General features: G+C 61.1%; 1 protein-coding gene across 1 annotated transcript; it reads right to left on the bottom strand.

Moving 5' to 3' along the window:
• Positions 1-5,083: 5,083 nt before the first annotated feature.
• Positions 5,084-18,996, bottom strand: PDGFB (platelet derived growth factor subunit B). Its single transcript, XM_004589494.2, has 7 exons — positions 17,893-18,996; positions 11,470-11,566; positions 9,582-9,659; positions 8,555-8,769; positions 7,603-7,747; positions 6,036-6,186; positions 5,084-5,717 (listed from the first exon to the last, which is right to left on the bottom strand). The coding sequence occupies exons 1-6, from the start codon at positions 17,953-17,955 to the stop codon at positions 6,062-6,064; spliced, it is 723 nt and encodes a 240-aa protein (XP_004589551.1). The 5' UTR covers positions 17,956-18,996; the 3' UTR covers positions 5,084-5,717; positions 6,036-6,061.
• Between the last annotated feature and the right edge of the window lie 3,772 nt (positions 18,997-22,768).

Genomic DNA, 22,768 nt, shown 5'->3' with positions numbered 1-22,768 from the left:
CCTGAGCAGCCACCTGCAGGTGTGCTATGACCCCATGTACACCCCACATCCTGGGTTGCCCCTCTGAATCACAGGGTAACTCCCCCACCCCGTCTTTCCTGATCTTCAAGGGGAGACAGGCAAAGGGAGAGCAGAAAAGAAATGTGTCAGACCCAGACGCTGGAAAGCGACTCTGACCCCAATATAATCCTAGGAGTACTAGGGCCGGGACTGGATCTGGGGTGCCTGTGCCAGGCTGGGAAACAGGTAAGTTGTACCCCACTGCCAAAGTCAGCACAGTCAGCTCCAGGCCCCACCAGACCTGGATGCAGTGGGGGGACAGTGATAACCCCTCACCAATCACCCCAGGATGACACACCTCCAGGACACTCACCACCCATAGCCTGCCAAAGCTTCCTGGGTGGGGCTTTTTTATGATTTATTTACTTTGAGCGTGATAGTCCAGTGCCTAAATCCTTGACTTGCATGCACTAGGACCCCTTATGGGTGCTAGTTCGTGTTCTGGCTGCTCCATTTCCTATCCAGCTCCCTCCCCTGCCAGGGAAAGCAGTCAGGGACGGCCCAATGCTTTGAGACTCTGAGCCCATGCGAGAGACCGGGAAGAAGCTCCTGGCTTCAGATGGACTCAGCTCCAGCTGTTGCAGCCACTTGGGGAGTGAACAAGTGGATGGAAGATCTTTCTCTCTGTATCTCCTCTTATCTGTAAATTTGCCTTTCCAATAAAACAAATCTTTTTTTAAAAAAAGATTTATTTATTTTATTACAAAGTCAGATATGCAGAGAGGAGAGACAGAGAGGAAGATCTTCCGTCCGATGATTCGCTCCCCAAGTGAGCCGCAACGGCTGGTGCGCGCCGATCCGATGCCGGGAACCTGGAACCTCTTCCGGGTCTCCCACGCGGGTGCAGTGTCCCAGTGCTTTGGGCCATCCTCGACTGCTTTCCCAGGGCCCGGCGGCGTGGCCTAGCGGCTAAAGTCCTCGCCTTGAAAACCCCGGGATCCCATATGGGCGCCGGTTCTAATCCCAGCAGCTCCACTTCCCATCCAGCTCCCTGCTTGTGCCCTGGGAAAGCAGTCGAGGATGGCCCAAAGATTTGGGACCCTGCACCCGCGTGGGAGACCCGGAAGAGGTTCCAGGTTCCTGGCATCGGATCGGCGCGCACCAGCCATTGCGGCTCACTTGGGGAGCAAATCATCGGACGGAAGATCTTCCTCTCTGTCTCTCCTCTCTGCATATCTGACTTTGTAGTAAAAATAAATATATCTTTAAAAAAAACCTTAATATTAAATATTTATATTACTTGAAAGCTAGAGTTGGAGAAAAGAGAAGTCTTCTATCTGCTGGTTCACTCTCTAAATTGTCACAAATGCCAGAATTGTGCTTGGTCTGAAGACAGGAGTCGAAAGCATCTTCCAGAACTCCCGTGTGAATATAGGGCTCCAAGGCCTTGGGCGTCTTCTGCTGCTTTCCCAGGTACATTAGCAGAGAACTGGTTGGCAAGTAGAGCAGCCAGGACACACACACTAGTGCCCATATGGGATGCTGGCACCACAGGCGGATTAGCTTGCTATACCACTACACTGCCACTCCATCCCCTATAGGGGCCTTTCTGATCACAGCCAATAATCACCAACACAGCTGGGCCCAGCCCTACCCTGGGTGCAGGTGCAAGTCCCCATTCATTCAGGCCTCGTTTGACTCTTCCCACACCCCCATAGGGACAGGGAGAGCCAGCAGTGCCTACAGGGCAGGACTTGAGCCATGGGGGAGCTGGGGCTGCAGAACTGCTTCCAGGAGGCCTTGGAGGGGTGTGTATAGGGGGGTGTCTGCTATGTGTACCCCACCCCCGCCCCCAGTCCGCAGAGTGACAAGGCTAGGGAGAGGTGGCAGGTGGGCTGGGAGAGCTCAGCCATGGGTTGGGACAGCCATGAGCTCCTGCCTCAATTTCCCCATTGGGTCATTTCTTGCTCTCATGGACTATTCTGGAACTCAGGACTCAGAAAAGGGGTGCCTCAGGTTTTCCCAGGCTAGGCGCTGGGGGGGACACACAAATGGGCACTTGTCCCCTTGCCTGCCCTCCACTCCAAGCCCCTCTGTGTCGTGTCTGTTGGACCCTGTACCCCACTTTCCTCACCTACCCCAGGGGCCCTGGTGGGCTGATGAGCTGGGAGCAAGGGGTGGGGTGTGGAGGCAGGCAGTGTGGGGGGGTCAGCTCCGGGTCTGGAAGCTTCCCAGGCCCGACAGGTGGTCCCGGGGGTCCCTGACGCAGCACTTTCCTGCTGGATTAGTGGACGCGTTCCTACATCCGTCACGGGGAGGCAGCCTGCTCCTGCTGTCAGCCACCCAGGAAGCCCAGGCCCGGGCCAGCTGCTCCCCGACCTGCTTCCCACGGTCTTGGGAGGGCTTGGGGTGCCCCATCCCAGAGTCCAGGGCAGGCTTCTCCCACGCCTTGGTAAGTGCCTAGTCACAGCTGGGCAGGCCTGCCTCTGCGCTCCCACATGCCGCACGGCACCCGCACACACATGGAGCTGCAAGGGACACTCAGCCACGCCCCGAGGCCGCCGCGCACGCACGGACACACCCACTCACAGACACACGCACGCAGGCGCAGCTGCACTGATTCCCGGAGAAGCCAGTGTCAGGACTCAGTGTTGTCTGGGGCAGGCTAGTCTGCGCACTGATGGAGCCCAGCTGATCCTCTGCATGCTGGTTCCTCCGCTCCACTCCCTGGGGCAGGTGTGCTCAGACAGGCTCTTGGTGCTGTGCAGAGACACACAGTGGGAACTCAGCGAACGAGTGATTGCGCACTGGGTCCTCAAGCAGCTGACAGTTCACGGGAAGAGATGGAGGTGTGGCTAGGAGCAGCCCCTGTCTGACCCCTCACTCTCCACCCTCATCTCTGTCCACCCCCACCCTGTGATGTGGCCCTGCCTCTTGCTTCTAGCTACGCTCGCTTCCCCTCAGCAATCCACCTGCAGAGCCCTGCTTTGCGAGAGCTGCTGGTTAACATCACCTACGTCTCGGGGAGCACCCAGGAATGGCATCTCGGGATAGGTGTGCAGAGATGGCCATGAGAGTCCCGTGGCCCCTGCCATCATCCCAACCTCCCTGCCCTTCTCTTCAAGGCTTTGCTCCGTCCCGCACCCTAGCCATGCAGAACACAGCGTGCCCATCCCTGCCCCACCCAGAAGGCACCTTCTTCTCCGGGCCTCAGCACCTGCTCTTTCGCTCCTCCTTCTGGTGCTCTCAGGGACTTCACCCCCACACACCTGGTGTCCTTTCTGTGGCAAAGCCAGAGATTGGGCCTGGCAGGATGGTCCTGTGGCTAATTTGCCAGCTTGCATGTGCCAGGATCCCATATGGGTGACGATACCTGTCTCAGCTGCTCCATTTTCCATCCAGCGCCCTGTTTATGGCCTGGGAAAGCAGTAGAGGACGGCCCAATGCTTTGGGACCCTGCACTCGTGTGGGACACCTGAGGAAGTTCCTGGCTTCTGGCTTCGGATCGGCACAGCACTGGTGTTGCAGTGCCTTGGAGAGTCAATCATTGGACGGAAGATCTTCCTCTTTGTCTCTCCCTCTCTCTATATATCTGACTTTGCAATAAAAATAAAAACAAACAAACAAACAAACAAAAAACAAAGCCAGCTTGTCATGGCCTACCTTGTCCCTGGAGATAAGAGACCTGCCTCCCGGAGCCTGAGCCCAGGATACCGTCCTCAGACTGTGTGCACCAAGTGTCCGAGGGACCCCATAGCCCCAAGCTGTCGTCATGTCCAAGATCAAGGCAGCGAAGCCGGCAGGCAGTACCACCTCGGGCAGCGGGAGTGAGAGGGGGAGTAGATGGCAAATGCATGGGGCTAGAGGGGGTAGCAACCTGAATGCCAAGTGCACACCTGGGTCAGTGTTGGCCCTCATGTCCTTCACCTTGAAGCCATGTGTGGGATGTGCATGGGTGAAGGAAGTGAGGCTGGGACACCCCGTGCGTCCTCCCTGGTGGGGTACCAGGTGCCTCAGAGGTGTGACACCACTGTGCCTCCCTCCAGCTCCCACTAAAGCGCCTTCAATGGAAACAACAGCTCAAGGCCTTGGGTCCCTGCACCTGCATGGGAGACCCAGAAAGGAGCTCCCAGCTCCTGGCTTCGGATCAGCTCAGCCCTGGCTTTTGTGGCCTATTTGGGGAGTGAATCAGTGGAGGGAAGAGCTCTCTGTTTCTTCCTCTCTTTAACTCCTTCAAATAAATTTTAAAAGTATTTAAAAAGGGACTAGACCCCCAACTGGTTCAGCGCTGGGCCAAGGCTAGACCCCAGATTCAGCCAATGGCTGCTGTGAGGGGCAAGCAAGAGGGAAGGCGGCGCACACTGTGGGAACATTCCACCTGCCCAGAGGTGGGTCACCGGTTCCGCGAAACATCAACAGACAGACTTGGGGCCAGAGCACTTGGTTTTGTTTTGTGGTTATTTTTTTTTACAACTTTAAATATGGAATATAAATAAATTTTACATTTAAAAAATAAAAGAAAGGCCCCCCAAAAATATAATCACCGACTTTACAAACTGAAGGAAGCAGATTGGGGAGTGGGCGGGGCAAAGTGCTATGGGGAGGTGGGAGGGGGTGGGGACACAGACCCCGCCCCTAGGGGTCCCGGGGGTCTAGTCCCTTTTCTCTCCCCCTCCCGCTTTTCCTGGGAGGAGATACCAGAGAGGGGAGGGGCTGGAAAGGACGTAAGGAGGGGGAGAACGCAAGCAGGTGTGGGCAAGTGAGAGGGGCTGCCTCCTCCAGACCCCTTCCTGGGTTTCTCACACTTTCTTGAAGGGGGCGTGTGCCATGGGTGAGATGAACAAGGCTGCGGCCTCCCTGGCCCTCCCCGTGAGTCGGACCGTGCCAGGGGCAGGGCCGCTCCCCAGCGTGCCTGCGTGAATCAGGCTGCCTCAACAGCATCTGGCGGTGACCAGGTGAGCCTAGCAAACGCCCTAGGTGTGGTTGATGTCTGTGCAACTTCACCTTACAGCCTGGGCGGAGCCCCTGAGGAGAGGCCACTGGAGGGCCAGAACAGGGCCGCTGCAGGGAGAGAGAAGTGAAGGGAAGCAGGAGGAGAAGGAAGATGAGGGAGGGAAAAGAGAGGCGTGGGGAGGCGAGGGGGCTGTCTAGGATGCTGCCAGCGTCCGCCCCAAGGGCAGACTCCCTGTCCAACCCGCCAGGAGCCGGCCGTGGGGAGCTCTGGCTGTGCCCACGCAGGAGTCCATGTCTTCCAAGATTTCTCCCCGTGCTGGGTGCAGCAGGCCAGGGCCACCAGGCGGGGCAGCGGCAGGGACTCCTACAGTCTGTCGCCTCAGCCACGCCTGCCCTGAGGGGGCCCTCTGAGATGGCCAGGGGGTCCAGGAGACAAGCAGGCCTGGCGGAGAGGTCCTGGGGCCGGCCTGTGGTGGGGCAGGATGCCGTTGCCCCAGCCGTGTCTCGCGTTCCCGCTGTTCAGGAATGCCACGCACTGCGGCTCAGTCCTCCACCGCTGCCGATGCCTCCTCCTTCTTGGGCTGCTGGGAAAGATGCGGCGTCCCCTGCAAGGGTGGACCGGCTGGGGAGGGTGGACGATCGTGTGGAGAGTGGGAGAAGCACCATGGCCGTCCGAATCAGGCATCGAGTCAGACGGACGAGGGGGACATTATCACTCCAAGGACCCCATGGGGGCAATACAGCAAATACCATATTAAATAACCCTGTAAGCCAAGCAAAGGGATACAGGGGTCAGCCACAGCACAGAAGGATACACCCCACTTCTGCTAGGGGTCCCTGATCCCCACAAATTGGGAGGAGCTGAGACACCTGCCCACTCTTCCATACACACACACCCACAGGCCATCTGGGGTCTCCAAGAGCCCCCCATGCCTCCTGGAAGAACTGAGAGGCAGGTTGGGAACAGGAACCAGGGAGAAGCTAGGGTTTGCCTGGAAGATACTACCCACCAGGCCCCGCCCCTTGCCACCAGGCCCCGCCCCTCTCCACCAGATCCTGCCCCTGCAGGCCCTGGACCTCACCTGCCCACACTCTCCAGCCAACGCTCCTAGGCCCCAAGGGTCTCCTTCAGCTCCTTCTTGTCCGGCGTGTGCTTGAACTTACGGTGCTTCCCCTTGGGCGGCCGGCGGACACGCACCGTCCGGATGGTCACTCGGGTCTGCGGTGTCTTGGCTGTACGAGATGGGAAGAGCCCGTGAGCAGGGGACACGTGACCTGGGATGGGAGCTGCCTTGCGCATCCCCAGCCCTGCCCTGGGAGGACTCCTAGCCGGAGCAGCAGGATGGGCGTCTGGGGTCACACAGCTGGTCGTGCCTTAGGGACAACCCGGGCATGGCTGGTGCCTCAGTATTTCCAGTCATGAAATGGAAGTAACAGGGTGGCTCCTCCTCCAACAGAGGGCTGTGGGGAGGATCTCCTATCCCAGACTCCTGCTCCCATGGGCAGTTTCCCACTCCTCCACCCCCACCTCCACAAATGGACACCTCTCCCAGCAGTGCGGTGCCTCAGTGGGTCTCAGGGCCAGGACGCCGGGCAGGGCTACTGAATGGGCCAAGGTTCCCAAGCGATGGGGCTAAGATAGGAGTCCAGGAGATCTGACAACAGAGCCACACCACACAGCTCTCGGCACCACGTCTTCACAGCGCAAAAACAGAAGCCACCAGTGCCCACTGCATTCACCCGATGTGCCCGGCCTGAAATCCCCAGGCTGGGTGTGAGGGGCACACCCAGGGTTCATAGAGAATGCCCACCAGAACATTTGATGTGGATTTGCAAAGCTCTGAGTCCCCACATACCCTTATCTTTTACTTCCATTGTCATTGTCCAACCCCCCCTTTTTTTAAGAGGCAGAGACACAAAGAACGTCTGCTGGCTCACTCCCCCAAGAGCCCAGGACAGACCAGAGCTGGGGCCTGGGCCAAAGCCAGGAGCAGGGGGCATGACGCAGGTCTGCCCCTGGGTGGCAGGGATCCAGTCACTGGCGTCACCACCTACCGCCTCGCACAGGATAGCGTGCAGCACAGGATAGCGAGTCAGCAGCCAGGCCCGGGATAATACCCATGCACCAAGCGGGAGGCAGGTGGGTAGTTCAGCCACCAGGCTAGACACTGGCCGCCAGTTCTCCATCTTAAACCAAACTTCTATCTCCATGCAATGCCTCTGGAGAAGCTAGACTCAGGGAAACACAGAGACGAGCCCCATCCCAAACCGGAGGCGAGCTTGATTCTGCCCCCAGAGAAGTCCTTCTCCATACCGGCTCTAATGGTGCACCACACGGCCACCTCCTCCAGCACCCAGTGACACTGAGCAAGCAAGACGGAGAGGCCAGGAGGATACCCAGTTGTCAGGGAGACAGGGTTCAGACTCCTCAGTTTCCTTTAGCTCGCTCTCACTCCAGTCCCACTCCTGCACCTGTGTCTGCTGTCTGGTCTTTGCTTGTACACCTCTCTGACGGGAATCTCACTACTGCCCCCGGAGGAGGCCAGTGCAGCTGGGTCAGCAGCCAGGTTCCCAGGGCCAGTCAGCAGCTATGATTCCCACACCCAGGACACCAGATGGGGCAGCAGAGGTGCAGGGAAAGGCGCTTACCTCGCTGCTCCTGGGAAGCCCCGGGACCGCGGGTCGTGGAGCGGAGGGGGGCCACTATCTCACACTTGCAGGCCAGGTGGTCTTCCAGGGTCACCGTGACCTTCTTGAAGAGGGGTTTCTTCCGCACGATCTCAATCTTTCGCACCTGGGGAATAGCACCCCTGTGCAGAGCCTCACACAGCCTCCAGCTTTCAGCCTCCTCTCTTTCACTCCAACATTCCTCGAAAGCCCGAGGGGCTGCCCACGGGCCAACACCAGGAGGCCGGGACAATAGCAGGACCTTGCCCTCCGCCCTTCCCAACGCTCTTCCATCAAAACAAGCCCTCCAACCTGGCCTCCTGCCCCTGTTCCTGCCCCCGGAGAGAGAGAAAGGCATTTCCGGGTCGAGCTGGGGGAATGGGGGTGGTGGTGGTGTGTGGCGTTCTCATTCCTGGAGCGCCAGCCAAGGTCAAGGGCTGCCACAGAGGCAGCAGGGAAGTGGGGAGAAGGGGGAGGGAAAAAGGAGGGGTGGCTGGCTGGCAGGTGTCAGAGCGTGGGCGGGGGCACTGAGGATAGAGGGGAAGATAAAGGATCTTTGGTAGTTGCTGGGGTGGAAGCTGGACTGGGGCAGGGGCGGGGGTGGAGGTGTGTCCAGGAGCAGGCAGATGGGCAGGGCTGGCTAAGACAGGCAGAAGCCCGTCCACCTGCATGGGAAGATGGCAGAGAGGAACAGAGAGCGCTAGGAGAACCTGCCCAGCTGTCCTCCACGTTTCAGATCCCAGTCAGTACTGTGCACCTGCCTCTTCCAAGGACCCATGGGGATTTTAGCCCTGCTTGTGTCCCTGTGGACCAGGGCCACCCTGCAGAAGTGCAGAGCAGCCTGAGCCACAACTCCCACCCTCCCCTGACCAGGTTGGAGGCTGCCTCTTGACCCGCCAGCTGTGCACCCTGGGAACGGTGAGGGCCTGCGCACCTGGACGTGCCGCAGCTGCACCTGGGTGGGCCGGCACTGCACGCGGTGGTTGTTGCAGCAGCCGGAGCACCGCTGCACCTCCACGCAGGGCGGCCACACCAGGAAGTTGGCGTTGGTGCGGTCAATGAGGCGTCGGGAGATCTCGAACACCTCGATGCGCGTCTTGCACTCGGCAATCACGGCTGGTTCAGCAGCGGTGGTGGTTGAGGGGGAGCCTACAGGGAGAGGAACTGCAGTCAGGAACCTGGCAGGGAGTGAATGGGGGCCCTGTTTCTTCTGGAAAACACCCCCCTCGTTCCCACCTTCCTGAGCCACAGCCCTCGCACTCAGCCTCAGTGGGCTTATCTGTAAAGTGGGACAATGAACTCCACATCCAAGAACCACAGTCAGGATAGGGAGAAAATGCTGGACATGTGGTGTGTGGCACACAGCATCTTCTGAGACCCCCACACGTGGTATGTGGGGTCCCCACTCTGATACACTTGTCACCCCTCTTGCTTCTTTCCACAGCATCTATAACATAGGATCTCAGTGGCCATGTCTCCCCAGTGGATTTCAGGACAAAAGTCACTGGGGCCCAGCCACCACCAGCAAGCCCTGGCCACACAGTAGGGCCATTCTGCACAAATAGGGAAACTGAGGCCAGGCACCATCTGAACCCACCTCAGCTCACAGAAGGATAGAGGAGCCCCAGCCCTCAGCTACAGGTGTCCTGGGGACCGCAATGGGCACAGAGGCGGAGTTGGGGAGGCATGTGTGGGTCCTTACAGCCCAGCAGGGACACTGGGTTTGTATGGGAAGAGCCAGCTGTGGCTCCCCAGTGGCGTAATCTTGCTTACATCTTAACCTTCTCTGGGCTGGAATTTCCTACTATGTAAAATGGGGCTAGCAGTATCTATCTCCCAGTGGCAGGAGTAGGGTGGGGTAGGGACAGGCTTACAGGCATCACATTTAGAAGACTTTTGTGGCAAGTGCTCAGTGGGGTAAGGAGTGGGCATGTCCCTGCAGGCCCCTCCCACAGCCTTACCCAGGCTCCTTCGGCCACGTGGCAGGTGCTCCAGCTCGCCTCCCGTCACGTTCAGCTCCAGCTCAGCCCCATCCTCATCTGTAGGACGGGATTGTATCAGACCCACCCTGCTACTGCAGACAGGATGGAGCCTCAGCCTCCAGCCGGCCAGGGGTCCCAGCTCCGGGAAGACGCAGGAATGGGCTGGGGGCTAGTGGTGTGGTGGGATACTCTGCCACCCCCTTGCCCCCAGCATGGATAAGAGCGCTTTGGTCACATTTTTTGGCCGGAACCCAGGTCCCCAGAGTTAAAAATACCTGACCCCTTTGCTACTGTAGGGTGGGGCCAGGCCCCAGCGCCCCGAGCAGTCTCCAGTGCCCTTCGCCCAGCGTTCCCACAGGAAGTGCTGAGCGCAAAACTTCCCAGAATCCCCACGGGGGATGGCAGGCCCCATCATGGACCCTCCAGAGTCCCGGACAACGGCCCTACTGGGCCAGCGAGAAGGTAGAATGACGAGGGACGGGGTGGGAGCCGAGGCAGCCAAGCCAAGCGCCCTGCCCTGCCTGTCCCCCATGCTACGGCCCCCACATCCTCTCTCCATTTCTCGAACCCTCTGCCACAAGCTGTTCCTGTTTTCCTGCACAACTCCTATCTCTAGTTTTTCACTGTCACTTTGGGGATAGCAACACTCCATTGAGCCAGTGACCAAAGTTGTCACACTTTGGTCACTGATCAACCTGGGGGTCTTTCTGGTTTTCTCTCTCCTGGGGGGAGGAGCTGAGGGATGTTGGGGACAAATATGTGCCACCAGCAATGTGCAGCTCACTGGTCACTGGCCCTGCTGCCTGCGGCCTCCACCGAGGAACTGGCTTGGAGGGGACTGTCCTGCGGGAGGCTGGTGACTGTTCCATTTCCGTTTGGCCAGAGCCAGCACGCCAGCCAGTGTGTCTGTCTGTCTCTCTCCCTGTAGTCTCTGGAATGTGCCTGGTGGGGGGCACTGGGGGGGACTGCATGCGGGGAGGGGAGTCGGGCAAAAGACGTGCTTTGTGGAAAGGTTAAGTTGATTAGGAAAAAATAGGCACGTGATTGTCTTGAAACAGGCTGGCTATTGAAGACCTCGGCTGCAGGATCCCAACCCCACCAGGGGCGTGGAGGGGCCTTGGAAAGAAACAGCAGCAAGGCTAAATTTGGATGTGGCTGCATTGTGCGGCCAGCCGGGCATGGGGTGGGGGCACAGGGCGCCATTGGCGGGGGCCTGGTGAACAATAGGTGGGTCTGCCTCACTGCCCCCCAGTCCAGGCGAGTTTGAAAGGGCCTGGGGAATGCCTCTGAGAGGCAGCCAGGGGCCCAACTGGGAGATGAAACAAAGGCAGGAAAAGCTGTTCCCCCGTAGATAGCGTCTGGGCGAGGGCTACAAAGCGACAAAGAGACAGAACCCCAGAGGGAAGGGGACCTGCGGGTGCAGGGGGGCTGCTGAGCAAGGCTCCGGGGACCAGGCCAGAGGTTAGAGAGAACGGGATCTGCTTCTGAGACAACGCTCGGCGATCTAGCCCCAGCCTTGCCTGCCAGCCCTGCCACGTGTGTGCCACTCAGCACGTGCCTATTGGCTAGACACAGGCAGGGCAGCAGGCTGGCCGAAGCCAGGTGTCCCCAGGAGACCTCACTGGTCGGGCCCTGGGCCAGAATGGCAGGGAGATGGCTTGCCCCACCCGGCCCCGCCTTGCCAAGCTGGGCTTGGCTCTGCCCTACCCTGGTCTGAGCACCTGCTCCTTGCCTGCAACCACATGGGCTTTCCTCCGGCCACACCCCACCACCCAGGCACCAACCCACCTGCCTGCAGGGCCCCTGGAACTGGGGATGCCACCCACCCCTCCCGGCTCCCAGAGTGCTGGGCTGGGGGTCACTTTACCTCCGGGGTCTCCCTGCAGCAGGCGCTGGAGGTCATCGAAGGAGCGGATTGAGTGTCCACTCAACATCTCATACAGCTCCTCAGGAATGGGGTCCCCCTGTCAAACAGATGGTATGGCTGGGTAAGCTGGAGGCAGGGCTGGGAGCTTCCTTACCACACCCATCCTACCCTCCCCATGGACTTTACTCAGGGCTCCCTAGTTCCCTGCAAACAGTCAGGCAGGTTTGGGGAGGCTCAGCTTATGTGCTGCTCCCCAGCCCTCAAGCCAGGACGCCGGCCCATTTGTCTGTACCCATCTCCCCCACCACACTATGGGGTCCGATCATCTGATTCCTCTGCAACTGCTATCGCGTATCTCGGCATCCCCTGCCACCTTCCGTTTCACAGATGAGTAAGCAGGCTGTGCAGCCCTGCGTTCAAACCCAGGCCATTGTGACGGCCGAGGCTGGGCTCCCAGCCTCCCGAGCACTGGCAGGCTCGGCCACTGGCAGCCACGTGCTCTCCCACGAAAGAGACCAAGGGAATCCTCAGATGCTGCTGGGAAACCTGGACGCTTCCCCACGCCCCTTGCCCAACCAAACTCTATTTTTAGAGCCACTCTGGCCCATTCCCAAACACACTGGAAACCCAGGGAGTGCTTCAGCAAGCCCTGCTCGCAGCTGGCCTCCTCCGGGTCAGCAGACGTGAAGGGCCAACGTCAGAGGCCCTGAGAAAGCAACGAAGCTGAGGAGCAGTCCCCCAGCCGCCACCGACGGACCAAGGTGGGATGGAAAACGCCGCCCCTGCCACGCGTGCACGTGCACACACATGCAGACCACCAGCAGACCTGCAGAGGGCACCGGCTTCCTGTTGGGGACCCTGGACTCTGCCATTCCATGTGTAAGCTTTCCTGCAGACTCTGTTCCCAAACAAGGATGGATGACTGAGCACAGCTGTGTGACGGGGGGAGGGGGTGGTCTCTGTGTGTAGGAGACAGTGTCTTGGGCTCCATGGCAGCCCCAAGGAGTGTCTCCCCAACATCTATCTTGTGGAGACTTGTTACAGCATCTCAGGCTCCAGCTCTGGCCACTCTCAGAGCCAGAAGTCACAGGGGTCTTTGCTATGATGCAGACCCCAATGTGAAATGGAAAAGGTGACCCCCACCCCGAATTTCCTCCCCCACCCCATCTCTTACAAGCCCTGCCAACTGCCATTTGCAAGACCTCACAGCTCCAACCCCAGGACAGGGTGTGTGCCTTCAGTGTCCCTAGTGTTGATAAAGGACTCAGCCCACAGAAGACCAGGGAAAGCCACTGGGCACCTCAGGCTGGTCACCGTCCCTCTCTGGGCCTGGTTTGTCTGTAATTTGAAGGGGTTTAAGAAACCTGCAAATTTACTCAACTCCTGCCTGGGAGGAGGTAGAATGGTAGTGGTGTGGGAGAAAGGGCAGAGGAAGGGCAGGGTGGGTAGACCCCAGCAGTCCCAGGATGGCCCAGGCTCAAGCCCACAAGGCAGTAGAGGTGGCATCTCCAGGGACAAGAGGAGGACATACTCCAGGATGAGCCTGGGAGACAGACTGCAAGGTGGAAGACACATACAGTCGGTACTCAGCAGATGTTGCTACAACGCGGGAAGGGCTCTCACTCCTTCCCGAGTTCCCTCTGGTATGAGTCCACCCCACCCCACCCCACCCCATCCCGCTCCTCCACCTGGGATGCTGTCCCCAAGCCAACTGTCCATGGTAAATTCTGGGGAGCAAATCCCATGTCTCACACACTTCAGGTAATCTGGACGGGCCGCGTGGACTTGCCCCAGCTCACATGTGCCCAGTACTGAAATCAAGGCTGAACCAAAGCAGTCAGCAAACCACTCATCCTAAGGAGTTGCGTTCTTCCCATCTTCCCAATGAGGAAACTGAGACCAGAAAAAACCAAGCAAGTGTCTCAGAGTCCAGCCCATCCCGATGAGAGGCAGAGCTGGGGCCTGCTAGGCTCCAGGGCACCCACATTCTCGCAACCACCACAGGTTTGGGGGCCACTGGCTTCAGGCATCCCTTGAGGGGGCAGGGATGAACTCCTGTGTGTGTCTAGGCATTGCCTCTCCCCTTCTGAGATAGCGGGGTGGGGGGTCCTTCCTGACGGAGTTAAGGACATGCCGGCCAGACAGTGGCACCCCACTGGCACCCCACATCCGGAGAGCAGAGGCCAGGGGAGCCTCCAATTTCAGGTCCTTGGACTTTTTAACCGAGTTCCTGATACCCCACCCATGCCTCACGGGGCATCACTGCACTTGCAGGAACAGTGGACGCACAGCAAGTGCTCCAGGTGTCACGCTGCCACCCTCTCAGCAGGCGCCCTGCAGGACAAGGCCCAGAGAGGAGACAGGGCAGCCTGCCCACGGGAGGGTGAGTGACTGACTGCATCATCTCTGATGATGGGCCACGGGAAATGACACCTCGCCCCGCAGTGGCACTTCCTGGGGTTGTGTGGGGGCTGAGAGGCCCCTTCCGGGACCGGGGTTGGGGATAGGGACAGCCAGTCCCCACAGTCAGCTCCAGGATGCCACACACTGGAGGAGACTTGTAGGGCACCTATTGGGATCAGAGGGTTCTCTGGGTACAGGAGGGTGAGCCACACCCCTCCTGCAAGTCTTGGCTCACCTGGCATGTGACTGGACACCCCTCCCCACCACCACCACCACTGTCACCACCAAAGATCTGGGGCTCCTGGCAGGGTGAGGGTGTGGCAAGAAGGCAGCTGGGGCACAGCCAGCCTGGGCAGCCAAGGCAAATAGCCTTGTCCCCACCCCACCCCCAGTGCCAGCTGCAGGAGGCAGGAAGGGCACGAGCCAGCGTGAGGCCAGGTGAATTACCTGCTTCTAAGCAGGCTGGCAGATCAAAGGGCCCCACCCCACCCTCCACCTGGGCTGCAGTGCACACGTGCACGCACACACACACAACTCCCCACCTGGCCTGCCATTCCCGCAGAGGCACACACAGACTAGGGCCTGCCAACCAGGGGCGTTGCCCGGCTGAGACAGCAGAGGAGACGGCGCTTCCCAGCATGCCTGCCTGTCAGCCCGCTTGCCCCAGTCTCAGGCCCAACCAAGACAGGAAGCCAGCGCTTCTGCAGAGCGCTACTCCAATTCAGGCTTGGGACCCTCCTTCCTGCTCAGCCTCCCCCTCCTCCCCAGGGGCCTCCACACCTCTGGCCAGGGAGCAGAGAAAATGTCACAGCAGGAAGATGGGGACTGTCTCCAGCAAATGACAAAGGTGACAGTACCCCCAAGTCCACTATGCACCAGCTGCCTGGGGACTCCAAGCTGACCCAAATGTCTCATTTCCCCGTTGTTGCTTCCCCCTCTGACTGTCCCAGCTGAGAGAGAGAGAGAGAGAGAGAGAGAGAGAGAGAGAGAGAGAAGAGTGGAAGAGTGTCTCAAGACAGGGCGCCTGGAGAGACAGGTGCCCCTGGGGGTGAGGACTCCAGGAGACCACGGCTGTAACCTGCCCAGCTGGCCAGGCCCAACCAGCCTTGGCCAGTCTTTCCATTCATAGCTACTGGGTGTGCACTGTGCCCCAGCTCCACACTAACACAGGATTGGGACCAGGCTGAAGCAAGCTCAAGGAGTCTGTGATCCAGCCAGGGGAACCAGATCATAAATGCCCAGGTGACCCCAAAACAGCTACTGGGGGAAGGGCAGATTGGTGAGGAGAAGGGGGGTGGACCCTGAATTGCTGTTCAGAGGCCCCCCATCCAGGCGAACATCTCCTCCTTTTTCCCACTAAATACAAATCTTGCCTCCTGCACTACAGCCTGCCAACTGTATCTGACCCTGACCTTGCCACCTCCAGGCCATCTGGCCTCCAGTCCCCCAAGGCCATGAGCAAACCAGGAGGAAGCTGGCTAGCAGAGGACTGGGGGCTTCCCCATCACGTGCTGGCAAAAGGATGCTGAGGCTGGAGGTAATCTTGTACAGTGGGCTTCTCCGAAGCCAGAGTAGCTGATGCTGCACACCACCTCACGGCCTCGGGGGTGGGGGTGCCCCTCTCTACCCCAGTTCCCAGGCCTCCACATAAGTGTCAGTTTGGGGTCACGGACAGCCCTAAGGCCACCTCAGCCAGCAATCCCTCCGAGGATCTCCCTGCACTGCTCATTCAGAACTCCTTCCCAGCCTGGACCCCATGTGCCTAGGTTTTAGTACCACCTTGGAGCCCATCTGAGGCTTACTGGAGTTAGGCAAGAAATTATTAAACTTCCTGAGCTGCAAAGCATCACGCACAACCAAGAACTAAGTTTCTGGGGTGGCCTCCAGCTCAGACCCCCGGACCTGGGCCAACAGGTGCTGGGCGGGGCCTGGGGGCTTGCAACCTCTCGGGAACAGATGGGCAAAGAGAGCAACACAGCGGGGGTGGGAGCCCTTTGCGCAGAGACCCAGGGTTCCTGCAGGCTTGGAGGCTCAAAAAAAGGCTGGCTGGAAATGACAGACACTGGGGACACGGTGACCTTCAGTCACAGCAACGCCATTTGGGGCCGTACAGAGAGGGTAGGGAAAAAAAATTCATCCCGACTTCTAAGTCTTGGCACGGCGGGTGTCAAGTGGTTTGAACAGGCAAAAAGCCCCAAAACAACCCCCCCAAACCGTGCTGGGGCGCTGCGACTGGCTGCAAGGCGGTGTACGGGAAGCCCACCTGTTGCGCAGGGCGGGCCTGGCGCTGGGTGTACGGGGCCGTGCGTGCCAGTGTACGTGTGTGGGTGTGCGCGCACGTGTGCTAGAGTCGCGCGTGCCGAGGCCGTGCGTGCGTTTGGGTGCGGTGCGCGCGCGTGTGAGGCCCGCATGTGCACGGGCGTGGTGGCGGCGGCGGGCGCGCGACCTGGCCGCGGTAGTGCGTGCCCGTCTCTCTGCGCGCCCGCCTGCCGGAGCGCAGCATCGCCTCCGGCCAGGAGTGTGCATGCGTGGGGTGAGTGAGCGAGTCGGGGGGCCGGGCGGGGTGGGCTGCGGCGAGCAGCCGCGGGGCGCCGCCGTTCCCAGGACGCCCTGGCACCGGGCCCAGCCCCCACGTCCCACGGCGGGAATCGAGTCGGCAGCTGGGGCCGGCCGGCACCCCCCTCCTCAACAGCTGGCCGCGGCCCGGGGGCTGCGGGAGACGGGGAGGCGGGGTCGGGAGGGGCCTGCCAGCGGCCAGACCGAATCCCGCGCGTCCTCCTTCCCGGGTGCGGGCCGCAGGAGGTGGCCGCGGAAGGGCGGGGCCCCCGGGCGGCCGGCCGGCGGCCCTCGAGGAGCCCCGAGAACAAAAGGAGACGGCGACGGCTCCTCCGTGGTCAAAACAACCTGAGCTGGCTGCGGCCCAAGGCCCGGCCGCGGCCTCGGAACGCTGCGCCTTAACCCCTTCGCCGCCGCCTCCCGGGGCCGCTCCGCTCGCCCACGGGGCCGGCCCTCCACACGGAGCCCGCGAGGTGCGGAGGCGGGACGGGCCCCCCGGCGGCCGCGCGCGGCCCTCGCAGCCCCTCCACCTCGAGTCTTCTGCCTGCCCCGCCCCCTTGCCCACCTGGATTCCTGGCAGACTTGCCAACTCACGGCTGCGTGAGCCCCAGGCGGGGGTAGGGTGGGGGAGGGATCCGACCGGGCGCCCGCGCCGCCGTCCGTACACCCCCTCCTCTGCAGCCAGGCGTTTGCAAGGCGGCGCGCTCCGCACCCTGCCTGCGGGGGAGAGAGGTGCTTCCTCCTCTCGCAGAGGGCGCGCGCGCAGGTATGGCGGGGCCTCGGGAGCGCACTGCCCCGGGGCTGCATTCCTTAAGCGTCCCCTTCCTTTCCCGGCCCCGTGGCCCAGTACCCAAGTGCCCGAAACCTACTCTTGTCTGTCTGTCTGTCTCTTGGGGTTCTCCCCTCATCCAAGACACGACCCGCTCCTGGACCAAGCTCTGGGGACAAGACGTGCCCTGAGCCTGCCAGAGGGCGCCCACCCCCGACAGGGCGCTGGAGCCAGGGCGGAACCAGAACCCACCCCAAAGGGCTGTGGAGACGCGCCCCTCCTGGGTCAGCCGGATCCCGGATCCCGATCAGAGGCGAAGCCTGAGGTTGGAGCCCAAGTAGGTCGGGAAGGACGCCCTGCCTTCCACACCCTGGGCACCACCCCAGCCGCCTCCCCTGACCCCCTTCGCTGGAAGGGGCTCCCATTCGGGATCCTAGGGCGGAGTGGGGGAGGGGACAGGGGCACATACGCCCGTCCCCAGGCACTTAGGGGCTTGAGGTCCAAGCCTATTGGAAAGAAACCGCCCCGTCTTAGAGCCCGGCACCTCCAAATCTCCCCCACCCTCCAGTTCCAGCCCTCGGGTCCAGCAGCCAGGGTCCAAAGTTCACTGCGGGAAGGGAAGGGGAGGGGCGGGCGGGAATGGGGGTGAAGGCGAGGCCGGGAGACAGGCAGCCGCAGCAGCCGTCGCAACTCACCTCGGCGCTGACCAGACGCAGGTAGCAGCAGAGCGAGAGAAAGAGCGCCCAGCAGCGATTCATGCCGACTCCGGGCCCGGCCCCGCGGGGCCCCGGACGCGTAGATGGAGTGCGCCGCCCCCGCGGCCAGGGTTGGGGGCTGGGGAGGGGGGGTGGGCTCGGCTCCCGGCCGCGGCGATCAGGCGCTCACGCCGCTGCAGCCGCCGCCGCCGCCGCTCACCCGCATGGCCCCCGGGCGCCGCCGCCGCCGCCCCCGACCCCGGCTCCGTCGCTGGGGGGCTGGGGAGGACCTGGGCGCTGGACCAACGTCCGAAGCCGCTACCTGGGCGGATCCCGAGCCCGCGCGAGCATCCAACGGCCGGGGGGCTGCGTCGCGAACCAGCCGAGGCGTCTAGCCGTGTGGGGGCGCCCAGGGGACTCCAACCTCCGAGAGGAACCGGAACGCGGCACTGGATGGTTCGTCTTCACTCGCCGGCTAAAAGGCGTTCTCCTCTGCCCGCCGGCTTAGCTTTTTTGCAACATTTTCTGGAGAAGTCCCTCTGGATCGGAAAGCGCAAGGCCTGGCACCTCCAAGCCCAGGGCTCCCCGAAAAAACTTTTTCCAAAGTTGGCTTTGCAGCGGCGGCCCGAGCACCCTAGCAGGGAGAGGTGCAAACTCCCGCCCGGGCCGGGTGTGGGGGGGAGGCGGGAGCTTGTGCGCTCTGGCGCAGGGCCCGGGTGTCGGGCACGGCTGCAGCGGCGCGCGCGGCGTGCCCGCTGCGCGCTCGGCCCGGCCCAGCCGACAGGTGGACGCGGCGCGAGTCGTGGGTCGGTCTGCCCGCTGGCTCCAGGCTCTGAGCGTCCTCTGCGGGCTGCGCGCTGCGGCTGCTCCGGTTTCTCTTGCCACTAGGCTGGAAGATTAGCTGTGGGTTTTTCTTTTTTTTTTTTTCTCCCCTTTTTTTGCGCGCGTATGTCTGTCTGTGTGTGCGCAAAATCTCTACCCCGGGGATGAAAGATGGGCGCTGGCAGCCGGAGGGGGCGGCCTCGGGGAGGCGGCGGGGGGAGGCTGCGGGCTCGCTCCAGGAGGCAGGCGGGCCGCTCCCGGCTGCTGTAGGAGAAGTTGCCACCCTTTCAGCTGTTCCGGCCTTTATAAAGAAGAGTGCCGAGAGGTGGGTGGAGACAGCCTTTCCTCTTCTGGCCCGGAGTCAGCGCGGCGAGGGGGTGGGGGGAGCTCTGGAGGGCCTGGGGCGGGGCGGGGCTGGCGGGGTCTCTGGGAGTTGGGGAGCCCCTCCGCTCGGGAATCCGGAGGCAGGATAAGAACTAGGGGAGGCCGAAAGCCCGCCCCGCCCCTCAGCACCAAGACCAAGGACAGGTTCGGAGCCCATGTGGCTGTTGTGTGTGTGGGGGGCGGGGAGGGTAAGGATGTCTCCTGGGCCAAGACCAGGAGCCGGAACCCCTGCTTCAGGACCAGATATTTGCGCGCTGACGCAGGCGTGCTGGCGGCTCCCAGACTCCGGCTCTGCAGCCTGCACGACCCTGCCCTGAATCCCGGACTGGGTCACCTTGGACAAGTCACTTCCCTTCTGTGCTCCTCCATCCAGCCTCAAAGCTGAGTGGGATAGGCTGTCTGTGGCCGGCAGCCTGCACGCTGGAGCCCTCTTCCCTCCTCCTAGCTGGTTGCCTGGCACGCAGCAGGCAGTGTTGAACTGCAAAGTCACACAAACCCCCGCAAGCCAGCAGCGTCCTGCAGGGCTGCCATCCGAAGCCTTCTGTTTACTACCCTCCCTCTGCCTGCACCCCCACCCCCGGGGGGGCCTGGCCCAGGGGCCCACGCACCCACACCAGCATTCACACAGTTAACGCCTCCCGCCCCCAGCTCAGGGAGCTGCTATGTCTGCTTCTAGCAGTCACACTGTCAGAGTCACACGCATTCAGGCACACCCAGCACCCACCATGAGACCTGCAGGCCAGCCGGCTGCAGCGCTGACCTCCCAACTTGAGGGCACCTTTAGCTCAGCGCACTCAGACATGCCCTGAGGGGCTGCCAGCCAGCTCCTGGTTCTCCATGAGCTGTCTTCTGGGACCCAGACGAGGGTGGGGCAGAGGAGGGCAAGTCCTCACTTGCAGCCCCAGAGGCAGGTTGCCTCCTGGCAAGGCTACCTGCCCACCAGGACCCCATCTCTTCCTCTATGGGCACAGGTGTTTCTGTCATGGCAGGAATGACAGGGGGCACAGGACGGCCAGGCAGGGCCAGAAGGATTGGGTCCCTGGGACTGTGAGCTGGAGTCCCACATGTGCAGTTTGCCACCCCTCTGCATGCATCCATCCAAGATTCGTTTCCCCACCCCGCACCGGGGCTGGGTGGCTCCATGAGGTCAAGCGTGCAGGAGCCCTGTGCAGGAAGCAAGGGAATGACCCTGTCAGCACAGCTCCTGTGTGTCCTCCAGGGCCAGACAAGCGAGCCAGGCAGCTGGAGAGCCTTACGTAGCCTCCAGCACCAACAGACGGGCGTCAACAGATTGGGCAGGAGGATGAGGAAGGTGTTGGGAGGAGGGGACAATGATCCTGAAACACACTGCCTGTTCCACCAGACAGCTGGGTGACCTTGACCTTCTGTGTCCCCACCTGTGTGTGACATGAGAGGGGCTGCGTTCCTCCAGAGCCCTGAAAGCTTCTTGGGGTACCACTGGCTTATCAGTGGGCAGCGGAGGCAGAGGGCCCAAGCAGCTTGGTCAAGGTCAGCCAGCCGATTGATGGAAGAGCCTGGACTTGAACCCAAGAGGACACGTGCAGTGTTGTTGCCCGGGAGGTGATGCCAAGGATGAGCGCAAGGACACAAGGCTTGTTTGAGCACCGAGAGCATCCATGTGAAAACACTAACCAAGCAGGAGTCCCACTGTGAGCCTTGAGGGTGGAGGTCCAAGGAGGTGGATGGGAGGAAAAAAACCTTTTGAATACCTGCTGTGTGCCAAAGCCTGTGTCATGCCACCCTGCGGTACAGGCGCCAAGCGCAGTGATCCAGATGTGCCTGGGCTCGGATGCCATCCTGAAAGTCCTTTCCCGCCCCGTGTCTTGGTAGAAGTTCTCTAAAGGAACACCTCCCCTTCCTCCTACCAGGCTCAGCTGAACGGGGCCTCCTCCAGGGAGTTCTCTAGGGTTGGTGACTGCTCTGGGGGTTTCCAGGTCCTGGGCCCCCCGACAGGACCTTGTGTCTGGTACTGGGCTGAGTTCAGGGTGAGCAAAGGCCTCCCCCCAACTCCCAGCATTTGGTCGTTGCTCAGAAATGTCTCCTGGAGGGACGAACCTGTGAGTCAGTGTCACGCCCATGTCAGCCTGGGAGTCCAGGCGGGCACCAAGTTGCCAGGCTCTCATGAAAGGGTGGGCAATAGGAGGACAGGGCCAATCAGGGGCTTTAATAGGACCAGGAACCAGTGACAGCTGGGAGGCAAAGGTGGGTGGAGCCAGACCCCCACACCTCACCCTGGCCCATTTCAGGAAGATTGGTGGCCTTATAGGCTGGGATGGGGCCTGCCCAAGGCCTTCTGAATTCTGATAAGACTGGCTTCAGCCTGACCCAGCCCTGAATGTGACTGTTACAGCCATTTGGGGGAGTGAACTAGCGAATGGAAGAGTCTCTCTGTGTGTGTCCTCCATGAAAAGCACCTTCCTGGAACGGGCAGTGGTTCAGTCCATGCCTACAGACCCACAGCCCGCATCCCGGTGCCGATTCGAGTTCCCCGGCTCACCTTCAGTTAACGTGCACTCTGGGAGGTGACAGGCGGTGGCTCTAGCACTTGGGGCCCTGCCGCCCGCGGTGTGACCCTGATGAAGCCCGGGCCACCTGAATGAGGCGTGGCTGCTGTCGTGGGCGTTGGGGGAGTGAACCAGGGGCTGAGGGCGTCCCCTGCACCTTCCACATACACGAACTCAATAAAATGTTGTCTGAAAGACCATCTGCCTTCCTTCCTGAGATGGGGGCCTGCGGCCGGGACCCAGGCCAGAGAACATCACCAGGGCTAACGCACTGTGTGCTGGGATGTCTGCTGAGCCCCCACCACACCCCCAAGAGGGCATGGACACCAACCCCCACGCCTGCCGGGAGAGGCAGCGGGTGGCTCAGGCTGCAATTCGAGTGCCTTAGACTCCAGTCCTGGCTCCTCCAAGGCCAAGCCTGTGCCCTACTCCCACCAACTACCCTGTTTCCCACCACCAGTGTGGCAAGGTCAGCTCACCCTGGCCAGCTCATGACCTTGAACAACTCACTTCACCTTTGTGTCTCGGTTGACCCCCTACTCATTGAGGTGGGTGAGTGACTCCATCAGAAGAGTTGAAAGCCGCCGGGAACCCTCCCCAGGAGTCAGCCAGCCCCACCAAGGTGGCTGTTACTGCAGGCTGTGTGTGTTGCATCTATATGCTGGCCCACACACCTGTGTCAGTGCTGGAGCAGGCCACAGCCATGAGCCCCCGTGCAGTTCTGTTGGAGAACCCTTTCCTGGGGAGACCTGGCCCCAGGGAGGCAGACAGACAGACAGCCCCCCAGCCCAGCCAGCCAGTAGGAGCCCACCCTGCGGCCTTGGCCTTGTCCTGTATACAAAGCCGAGGGAAGCGCAATGTTTGTTTTCCCGGGGCTCAGCTGATGCATTTTTAGCTTCCCCCAGGCTCCAGACGAGGAAAAGGATGTTTGGACGGGGGGGCATCATGGAGCTACCTGCCTGGGAAGCGGCTGGAATTGGAGTGAAGTCCTCCTGGAGTGAGACGGTGGGGAGGCAGCTAGACTGGGAGACCACCAAGGGCAGTATCTAGTGCTAAGCCCCGCCCCATCCTAGTCCCTCCCCCAGAGAAGGTTCCACCCCTCTGCACCGTGTCCCTCACCTGCTGGGTCTGGAACTGGGGAAGGG

This window comes from Ochotona princeps, chromosome 15, assembly GCF_030435755.1.
Source record: "Ochotona princeps isolate mOchPri1 chromosome 15, mOchPri1.hap1, whole genome shotgun sequence".
NCBI classification, from domain to species: Eukaryota; Metazoa; Chordata; class Mammalia; order Lagomorpha; family Ochotonidae; genus Ochotona; species Ochotona princeps.
This window is presented reverse-complemented; position numbering and strand designations above follow the sequence as displayed.